Source organism: Anomaloglossus baeobatrachus, chromosome 6 (assembly GCF_048569485.1).
Source record: "Anomaloglossus baeobatrachus isolate aAnoBae1 chromosome 6, aAnoBae1.hap1, whole genome shotgun sequence".
NCBI classification, from domain to species: Eukaryota; Metazoa; Chordata; class Amphibia; order Anura; family Aromobatidae; genus Anomaloglossus; species Anomaloglossus baeobatrachus.
This window is the reverse complement of record NC_134358.1, coordinates 40,041,916-40,052,809: the sequence shown is the minus strand read 5'-3', so window position 1 is coordinate 40,052,809 and position 10,894 is coordinate 40,041,916. Positions and strand designations below refer to the sequence as shown.

Below are 10,894 nucleotides of genomic sequence, written 5' to 3'. Positions count from 1 at the left end.
TCAGTACTCGTAACTAGTGATGAGCGGGCACTACCATGCTCGGGTGCTCAGTACTGGTAACTAGTGATGAGCGGGCACTACCCTGCTCGGGTGCTCAGTACTGGTAACTAGTGATGAGCGGGCACTACCATGCTCAGGTGCTCAGTACTCGTAACTAGTGATGAGCGGGCACTACCATGCTCGGGTGCTCAGTACTCGTAACTAGTGATGAGTGTGCACTACCATGCTCGGGTGCTCAGTACTCGTAACTAGTGATGAGCGGGCACTACCATGCTCAGGTGCTCAGTACTCGTAACTAGTGATGAGCGGGCACTACCATGCTCGGGTGCTCAGTACTGGTAACTAGTGATGAGCGAGCACTACCATGCTCGGGTGCTCAGTACTCGTAACTAGTGATGAGCGGGCACTACCATGCTCGGGTGCTCAGTACTGGTAACTAGTGATGAGCGAGCACTACCATGCTCGGGTGCTCAGTACTCGTAACTAGTGATGAGCGGGCACTACCATGCTCGGGTGCTCAGTACTCGTAACTAGTGATGAGTGTGCACTACCATGCTCGGGTGCTCAGTACTCGTAACTAGTGATGAGCGGGCACTACCATGCTCAGGTGCTCAGTACTCGTAACTAGTGATGAGCGGGCACTACCATGCTCGGGTGCTCAGTACTGGTAACTAGTGATGAGCGGGCACTACCATGCTCGGGTGCTCAGTACTCGTAACTAGTGATGAGCGGGCACTACCATGCTCGGGTGCTCAGTACTCGTAACTAGTGATGAGCGGGCACTACCATGCTAAGGTGCTCAGTACTCGTAACTAGTGATGAGCGGACACTACCATGCTCGGGTGCTCAGTACTCGTAACTAGTGATGAGCGGGCACTACCATGCTCAAAATGAAAAAAAGCATTTTATGAGTCCAGTTAGAGCTGGACTCATAAAATACAGATTGTAATATTGGGATTATATGCCATTCTTGGATGCTCGCCTCCATTCTTCACACTAAATTTGTGGTAGACCAAATTTAAGTAATACACTGTGTGCAGAATTATTAGGCAAATGAGTATTGTGATCACATGTTGCTTTTTATACATGTCGTCCTACTCCAAGCTGTATAGGCTGAGAGCCAACTACCAATTAAGTAAATCAGGTGATGTGCCTCTCTGTAATGAGGAGGGGTGCGGTGTAATGATATCAACACCCTATATAAGGGGTGCTTAATTATTAGGCAACTTCCTTTCCTTTGGCAAAATGGGTCAGAAGAGAGATTTGACGGGCTCTGAAAAGTACATATTGTGCGATGTCTTGCAGAGGGATGCAGCAGTCTTGAAATTGCCAAACTTTTGAAGCGTGATCACCGAACAATCAAGCGTTTCATGGCAAATAGCCAACAGGGTCGCAAGAAGCGTGTTGGGCAAAAAAGGCGCAAAATAACTGCCCATGAATTGAGGAAAATCAAGCGTGAAGCTGCCAAGATGCCATTTGCCACCAGTTTGCCCATATTTCAGAGCTGCAACGTGACTGGAGTATCAAAAAGCACAAGGTGTGCCATACTCAGGGACATGGCCAAGGTAAGGAAGACTGAAAAACCACCACCTCTGAACAAGAAACAAGATAAAACGTCAAGACTGGGCCAAGAAATATCTTAAGACTGATTTCTCAAAGGTTTTATGGACTGATGAAATGAGAGTGACTCTTGATGGGCCAGATGGATGGGCCAGAGGCTGGATCAGTAAAGGGCAGAGAGCTCCACTCCGACTCAGACGCCAGCAAGGTGGAGGTGGGCACTGGTATGGGCTGGGATCATCAAAGATGGACTTGTGGGACCTTTTCAGGTTGAGGATGGAGTGAAGCTCAACTCCCAGACCTACTGCCAGTTTCTGGAAGACAACTTCTTCAAGCAGTGGTACAAGAAGAAGTCGGTATCGTTCAAGAAAAACATGATTTTCATGCAGGACAATGCTCCATCACATGCATCCAAGTACTCCACAGCGTGGCTGGCCAGTAAAGGTCTAAAAGATGAAAAAATAATGACATGGCCCCATTGTTCACCTGATCTGAACCCCATAGAGAACCTGTGGTGCCTCATAAAATGTGAGATCTACAGGGAGGGAAAACAGTCCACCTCTGGGAGCAGTGTCTGGAGGCTGTGGTGGCTGCTGCACGCAATGTGGATGGTAAACAGATCAAGCAATGACAGAATCTATGGATGGTCGGCTGCTGAGTGTCATCAGAAAGAAAGGGGGCTATATTGGGCACTAATTTTTGAGGTTTTATTTTTGCATGTCAGAAATGTTTATTTCTAAACTTTGTGCATTTATATTGGTTTACCTGGTGAAAATAAACAAGTGAGATGGGAATAGATTTGGTTTTTATTAAGTTGCCTAATAGTTCTGCACAGTAATAGTTACCTGCACAAACAGATCCTCCTAAGATAGCCAAATCTAAAAAAAACCACTCCAACTTCCAAAAATACTAAGCTTTGATATTTATGAGTCTTTTGGGTTAATTGAGAACATAGTTGTTGATCAATAATGAAAAAAAATCCTCTAAAATACAACTTGCCTAATAATTCTGCACACAGTGTAGACAATGAAACTCTCAAAAGGAATATGTGGCTATTTTGGATTTGTAATGATAACGGCCTCATCAAGACCTAGAGATCTATTAAATAATGTATATGCATTTTTTTTTTGCAAAATTTGGTTGCAGATCCACTTTGACTTGAAATGACAAACCCATCTCTGCTACATCAGTGTATGGAGAGTTTCTCCTTTAAGGCGCGGTCCTGTGAGAGCTTCCATCCTACTGTTTGCTCATTTCTTTTTTCCTCTTGTTTAGCAGCAGTGTAATTTGGCCATTTTCCTGGAATGATAATCCAGCTTCATCCTTCCTTACCCTGAATTACCTTAGTCATGAAGTGAGGTCCTGTGCACTGCAATCACTCATCACTGCCTGCCCCTCCCCCTCCGCCACTAGGGGGCGATGTTGCTTCATGAATCCTTTATTTTAATAGGAGTGGTCCCTTCATAGGAAACTGGAGGCTCAGCCTTTTCTTGTCACTATCTACACACAATAGAAGACTTCCAGTGACTCTCAGTCTTATGTGAATTACAATGGGCAGACAGACACACAGACCAACAGACAGACAGACCTTCCATTCAGGACAGAAATAAATGCTCCTTAAAATTAAATATTTTGCTTTTGTAAATTAATTCTTTTGTTATGGGGCAGTGTGTCCTCTATTATTAGGGTCAATAGGGACACTGGTCGTGCAGCTACTTTTGGTGTAAAAAAAATTCCCTGATAAGATGTGTGGACACTATGCAATAAAATCGCAAGTTGTGAACAAAAATCCAATGCTTAACTTGAAGATCATTCGCCCCGATTCAAAAGCTCCAATGGGACCCCCAATTATTACAAACCTTTAATAGTATTAAACTTTTTATATAGGCTAAAAGAACTTTTGGGGACCCCCAGGCTCCAGGGTCCTGGTGCAATTGCAAGCCCTGCACCTATTATAGTTACACCCAACAATCGTGCCACCATTACACTGACTATCAGATACAATCTTGCACGATCTTATGATTAATCCAAGCTTCCATGACACATGTATCGACCTTATAGGCTCACGATGAAGGATTATAATCAGTCTTGTAATAACCTGCATTATGTAATAGAAGACAAGGGAATAATGCAGAGTATAGTCAGGGTGTAGATTTATACAGGATAAAGATCTAGGCTATAACGCCGAAAAAGAGAAAAGAGAGATGGACAGAGATAGGGAGAGAAGAGAGAAAGTAAGCGAGTGTGTAAGATAGGGAAATAAAGAGAGAGAGAATGAGAGAGAGAAAGAAAAAAGAGAGTGAGAGAGATAGGGAGAGAACGAGAGAGAGAGAGAGAAAAAGAGAGATTGAGAGAGATAGGGAGAGAAGAGAGAACGAGAGAGAGAGAAAAAGAGAGATTGAGAGAGATAGGGAGAAGAGAGAGTAAGCGAGTGTGTAAGATAGGGAAATAGAGAGAGAGAGAATGAGAAAGAGAAAGAGAAAAAAGAGATTGAGAGAGATAGGGAGAGAAGAGAGAACGAGAGAGAGAGAAAAAGAGAGATTGAGAGAGATAGGGAGAGAAGAGAGAACGAGAGAGAGAGAAAAAGAGAGATTGAGAGAGATAGGGAGAGAAGAGTGAACGAGAGAGAGAGAAAAAGAGAGATTGAGAGAGAGAGAAAGAGAGAGAGAAAGAGAGAGTAAGCGAGTGTGTAAGATAGGGAAATAGAGAGAGAACGAGAGAGATGTCATGTTGGATATGTCATTGGTGCAACCTGTGCAGCCACAGAGGGGCGCAGGAGACAAATGGCCCACTTCTACCCCCAAATAAGATGGAATTGCGCATTATGATGAGTTATTGGACTACAAAGGGCCCATATAGTGTTCGTGCATAGGGGTCTCTTCTGTCTGTGATTGCCAGTAGTGAGAACATTATTTATATGTATGTGTGTGTGTGTGTATATATATATATATATATATATATATATATATATATATATATAAATAAATGGCCTGTATAAAAAGTTTAATACTATTAAACATGTGTAATGATTGGGGATCCCATTGGAGCTTTTGAATTGGGGCAAATGATCTTCAAGTTTTCAAGTTAAGCCCGCTGCCTGTTGGATTTTTGTTCACAACTTGCAATTTTATTGCAAAGTTTACACACATCTTATCTGGGATTTTTTTTAATATATATATATATGCAGTTTTGTAGCGCTGGGGTCCTAGGTTCAAATCCCACCAAGGACACCATCTGCAAGGAGTTTGTATGTTCTCCCCGTGTTTGCGTGGGTTTCCTCCGGTTTCCTCCCACACTCCAAAGACATACAGATAGGGACTTTAGATTGTGAGCCCCAATGGGGACAGTGTTCCTGATGTATGTAAAGTGCTGCGGAATATATTAGCGCTATATAAAAATAAAGATTTATATATATATATATATATATATATATATATATACTGGCTGACAGACAGAAAAGGGCCTGTGTAAGAACAGTATATGAGTCCAATAAGTCATCATAATGCACAATTCCACCTGGTTTGGAGGTAGACATGGGCCCCCTTACCCCCATGTGGTCACACAAGTTGCACAAATGATATGTCTGTACATATATATATATATATATATATATATATATATATACACACAGTATATGAGCCCCCCTCATCCCATAGCATGGCCACACAGGTTGCACCAATGATATGTCTGCCCATGGGGTAAGGGGGCTCATTTCTACCTCCAACCCAGTTGGAACTGTGCATTATGATGGGTTATTGGACTCTAGGGGCCCTTTTCTTGTGTCCTCTTCTGTCACCGGTGCATGATCTATTATATAACATATGCAGTGCTTCTATCTACGCTGGAAACTGGCGGATTTCACTGAGCCAGGAAACAGTTAATCTTTCGCTGCATCCACCCAGGGGAAAGTGCTGGTGCAGGAAGTGCGCGCCCCCTGCTGGCCATGCTCCTCAGGCAGAGTGCAGGTATGTGTGGGAGTGGGTGTGGGTGGGGGTGTGCTGCTCCTCTGCAGACCCGGAGCGTTGTGTGGAGACTCCGGATCACTGCCAGTAATTCCGCCTCACGTCTCGCTATCATGAGCTCACTATTATGTAATGTTGTCCGGGCAGCGGCAGATAACAGCGAGCACACGGCTATTTCGCTTCCTCAGCGCAGTTTGCGGTCGCCCGGCAACAGCAGCGGTTTAGAACGTTGAGGAGGCGCATTTGATACAATGTTGCAGAGTGACCCACGTGACCGCACTGAGCGTTCTATGGCGCCCGCTGCGGCGATGCCGGGGTCTCTCCAGCGCTGCGCACTCTGCCCCGCCCCGCACACCCAGCTGCCCGGGATTGGCGCAGTTCGCATTGTCCCCGGCAGCGCAGGAGTTAACGCTGCCTGGCTCTCTTACTACATTACCGCACACACTGCCTCTGGCCCCGCCCCCTGCACCCCGCCCTCCAGATTTGGCGCGAACTGTGGGCCGGGGCTCCCGTATATAAACCCTCTCCGCGCTCTGCCTCGCGACTTTGTGCTTTGGAGTCTGCAGCGGCGGGCTGTGCGCTCCGGATCTAGGGGGGAGGAGGAGGGCTGCTGTGTCCTCTGGATTATTGCACGGCTACAGGATACATCACGGCTGGAATTGTGGCTTGCATCGCAGGGTAAGGGCCCGGCTCTATGCTTCATCCGAGCTTGGAGGATTTCATCGCTCTGGGGACATCCGGCCGATTGGATTGTCCCGATATTGGGAGCTGTCGCTGTCTGGAGGGGTTTATTGTTTCTCTTGTCTTGTGGGGTTGATTTAGGCTGACTAATGGAGCTGCTGGGGGAGGCTGACCTGTACTTTTGGGGGGTTCCTAATTTTTGCGGTGGGTTTGATCTGTCCTTTGGGGGATTGTTTGCGAAGTTCTAAGTTAATCTGTGTTTTTGTGCTCTTGTATTGGAGCTGTCAGGATGGGGGTGCAGTGAGACATGACAGATGTTAGGAGGGTACAGGGTCTGCTCGCCCACCCGCTCATCCAGAAGCCCCCTATAGTCCTGTGTATACAGCTAGGAGGGGCTGTCATAGTGCAGGGTCTGCTAGCCCAACCGCTCATCCAGTAGCCCTCTATATAGTTTTGGCTGTCATACTTTGGGGTCTGCTAGCCCAACCATTCATCTAGTAGTCCTGTGTATACAGCTAGGAGGGGCTGTCATAGTGCAGGGTCTGCTAGCCCAACCATTCATCCAGTAGCCCTCTACATAGTCCTATGTATACAGCTAGGAAGGACTGTCATAGTATAGGGTCTGCTAGCCCAACTGTTCATGTAGTAGCCATCTATATACAGTCCTGGCTGTCATAGTATGGGTTGGCAGGTAGCCCTCTGTATAGTCACGTGTAACCAGGAGGGGCTGTCATAGTGCGGGGTCTTTTAGCCTAACCATTCATCCAGTAGCCCTCCTATAGTCTTGTGTATACATATAGGAGGGACTGTCAGTGTGGGGGCAGCTAGCCCATCCGTTTCTTTTTTAGCCCTCTATGTAGTCCTATATAGCCAGGAGTGGATGCCATAAGTGTGGGGTCTTCTAGCCCAACCTTTCAACCTGTAGCCCACTGTGTAGCCAGGATGGGCTGTCATAGTGTAGTGTCTTCTAGCCTACCCGTTCTCCCAGTAGCCCTCTATGTAGACCGGTGTAGCCAGGAGGGGCTGTCATAGTGCAGGGTTGGCTAGGGTGTTGTCATTGCGGAGAGGGGCTTCATTGTTGGAGTGGCGGGGCTGTCTTTGGCATTTAAATGCCTGGCACTGGGGGCCGGTGTCTGGCTGTCAGTCTGGAGCTGACGGTGCCCGTCATGTATACATTGGTGTATGGAGCCGGTGTAGTATTGGGGGCTGAACTCCATGTGATCCCCCTCCTCCCTGCACAGCCGGCTTCTTCCTGGAAGGTGCACGCCTGACACTCGCTCCTTTGTTCCCGGGGAAAGTTTGAGCCCCTAATATATCAGTGCCGGGCTGGAAATGTCTTCTGGTGACAGCTGAGGCTTTGTAGCAGTGTCTTTACTGTGGACCTCTTTCTTCCAGTCTAATCACGTGTTCTTCTTGCAGGTCACCAGTAAAGGAGTTCACCATGCCCTTAAACTCCAACTACCAGAGCCGGAATTACGACCTGGATTATGACACTATGCAACCGGTCTTCTACTTCGACGAAGATGAGAATTTCTACCAGCAGCAGTACAACCGTCTGCAGCCGCCGGCCCCCAGTGAGGACATCTGGAAGAAGTTTGAGCTCTTGCCCACCCCACCACGGTCCCCCAGCCGTAGATCCAGCCTGTCCAGCCTTTTTCCGTCTACTGACCAGCTTGAGCTGGTCACAGAGTTTCTGGGAGGGGACATGGTGAATCAAAGCTTCATCTGTGACCAGGATGACGAGACGTTTGTAAAGTCCATCATCATTCAGGACTGTATGTGGAGTGGCTTTTCGGCAGCAGCCAAGCTGGAGAAAGTGGTGTCTGAAAAGCTGGCGTCCTACCAGGCTGCCAGGAAGGAGAATTCTGTATCCTCCCAAAACCAACAGCAGCAAAGCCCACAGAAGTCTCCTACGTGCCAGGGTAACCTCAGCCCCATAGGAACCAGCAGGACCAGCAGTGGATACCTACCGGATCCAAGTTCTGAATGCATAGACCCTTCGGTGGTCTTCCCTTACCCGTTGAATGATAGCATTTCCAAAGTTGGCTCTCCGTGCTTGGTTCAGGAGCTTAATATGGACACGCCACCCATCAGCATCAACGGCTGCAGCTCAGAATCTGGTGAGTACATGCCTTGGGTATTGACCTTCTGCAAAGCTATAGGTTGGGGGTCGTGTTTGGTGTGTGCCCACCGTTGGTGTGGTGTGGTGAGGGTGGGGTTCCTGTAGTGTCTGATCTTTCCCAGCTGTTGGAAGTTGTCGCTTTGTAGATCTGCAGCACTGCAGTGGTGGGTGGGGTTTCCAGTGAAAGTGGTTTGGGCAATGAATGATAGTTTAGGGCAGAGACGCGCCGCCACGCTTTCTAAGAATCCTACGGACAATGACTTCTCATGACTTTGCCTTTGTTGCTCTTTATCTCTCGATGACTGGCTTTAGCTCTTGTAGAAGACCTCAATGTTCAGCATTACTAACTTGCATCCATTGTTTCTTTTCCAGAAGAGGAACAAGATGAGGAGGAAGAGGATGAAGATGATGATGAGGAGGAGGAAAATGAGGAGGAAGAGGAGATCGATGTTGTCACCGTCGAGAAACGATATACCGCATCCAAAAAGATGGACCAGTCCAGACCCCACCACAGCCCTCTGGTCCTCAAAAGGTGTCACGTACCGATCCATCAGCACAACTACGCGGCACCTCCTTCCTCCAAAGTGGACTATCCTTCCTCCAAACGGCCCAAGCTCGAAAGCAGCGGCCGAGTCCTCAAACAGATCAGCACCAACCGCAAGTGCTCGAGTCCCCGGTCGTCCGACAGCGAAGAGAACGACAAGAGGCGGACGCACAACGTTTTGGAGCGACAGAGGCGAAACGAACTCAAACTGAGCTTTTTTGCGCTCAGAGACCAGATCCCGGAAGTAGCCAATAACGAAAAAGCCCCCAAAGTAGTCATCCTCAAAAAGGCGACGGAATACGTCATCTCCATGCAGGAGGACGAGCGGCGGCTCCTCCGAGAGTCCGAACAGTTAAAACTCAAAAGAGAACAATTAAAACAGAGACTCGGACAGCTGAAGAGCTCGGGTTTGTGAACTTTGTCTCGAGAACCTCCTCTTGGACTTCTTATTTTCTGAACTTTGACAGTCTATTTCAAGGTTGTCTTATCGCAATCCTACAAGATCTTATAGACTAATGGACAAGTGCATGCAAAGGATTGATAAAAAAACAAAAAACTACACAACCTTGGCTTGGTCTTCGAAAAAGATTTTGCCAGCACCTTAATACTGCCTCAATATATGAATGAATATACGGGAAACAGAACCTTTTTTTTTGTTTTTGTTTTTTTTTGTTTGTTTCTTGTTTGTTTTTACATATCTTTGTATTTAAAACTTTATTTTTCTTATAAACAGATACTGAAGTTTTGCTCTAAATAGCTTTATGATGATTATATCGGACGTTGCTGACGTGTAATAATATCTTTAACAAAATCTTTATAGATGTAACTTGTATTAATATTCACTTCTAACAACTGGCAAAAAAAAGGGGCAAAGTTAACATCTCTGCTTGTTACTGCCGTTATGCCTTTAATTCAACTTTTTTTACTTTTTTTGGTTGTGTTTAATATTTAAATATTCTATTATAAAAAGTTGTCATTTGGTTAATATTTCTATATTTGATCTGACCGTGCAAATTCTGAAGACCCTGATGAAGAAGGTGCTGACCAACATGTCGTTATTTAGATGCATTTTCGTATAAAAGTATAAACAAACAACCCCTTTTTTATTCCCCCCCCCTTCCTTTTTTGAAAATTTGGTTAATGAGGGGGGGAAAGGGGCTTGAATTTGGGTTTATTCTCTATATTGGTTCTCTTAATGATATTATAACATGCTGGCGGTTTAAAAAAAAAAGGAAAAAAAAAAATAATTTTCATCAATGTCTTATAAGGCTTGTTTGCTTAAAATAAACTATATGTTGGGCTGTGCCCAGGTTGATATAGTGGCCTTTAACGTGGCAAGCTGTTTTGGAATAAGCTTCAGAAAATAAAACAAAAAAAAATCAATTTAAACATTTACTTTTGACTTACTTTGTACTTTTTGGGGGGTGAAAACTTACCATATGGAATATCTGCGTAACCCAGAGAAGTCGCAGCCACGATCTGTTTTGTTGGTTCCTAGAGAAAATAAAAGTTCATTCACTTGGTAAGAAGATGTCACCTAAGGGGGGGTGGGAGGAATATCATTAATTTGTCCATGTACAAATGCTTATGTCCAGACCAGCCAGGGGTCTTCTGTTCCGGCCTCCTCTGCATAGGAAGGTGTTGAGATTGGGTCCGAAGACCTGCGGCTAGTAAGGTCCTCATTATCTGTGCTTCGACCATGAAATGTGGTCCGAGGTCTACTTGGGCTATGGACACACTTGTCTTTTTCAGGTGAAATCCGTTAGTGGACCATAAAATAAACCTGATTCACAGCAATGACAAAACCTCATTGCTGTGCACATGCTGTGTAGTATGTCACTACTTTTTAGCACATCAAGGTTTGGAATCTATGAAGGGATTTTTAAAAGGAATGACATGCTAATTCTTTGGGCAGGTGGCTGCGCTCGCTGGCGTCTTGGGTTAGGCACGCACGGGGGCTGTGCTCGCTGGAGTCTTGGGTTTGTCACGGTTGCTGCGCTCACTGGCATCTTGTGTTGGGCACTG

The 10,894-nt window shown here is 46.0% G+C and overlaps 1 protein-coding gene across 1 annotated transcript; it reads left to right on the top strand.

Moving 5' to 3' along the window:
- The first annotated feature begins 6,059 nt into the window (after positions 1–6,059).
- Positions 6,060–9,722, top strand: MYC (MYC proto-oncogene, bHLH transcription factor). The gene is made up of 3 exons (XM_075352869.1): positions 6,060–6,200; positions 7,623–8,323; positions 8,698–9,722. The coding sequence occupies exons 2-3, from the start codon at positions 7,645–7,647 to the stop codon at positions 9,282–9,284; spliced, it is 1,266 nt and encodes a 421-aa protein (XP_075208984.1). The 5' UTR covers positions 6,060–6,200; positions 7,623–7,644; the 3' UTR covers positions 9,285–9,722.
- Positions 9,723–10,894: the final 1,172 nt, after the last annotated feature.

Excerpts from the sequence above, each read along its gene's own strand:
- MYC (XM_075352869.1), top strand. The coding sequence starts at position 7,645 with ATGCCCTTAAACTCCAACTACCAGAGCCGGAATTACGACCTGGATTAT. Across the intron at positions 8,324-8,697 it reads CGGCTGCAGCTCAGAATCTG|AAGAGGAACAAGATGAGGAG; the intron begins GTGAGTACATGC and ends TTTCTTTTCCAG.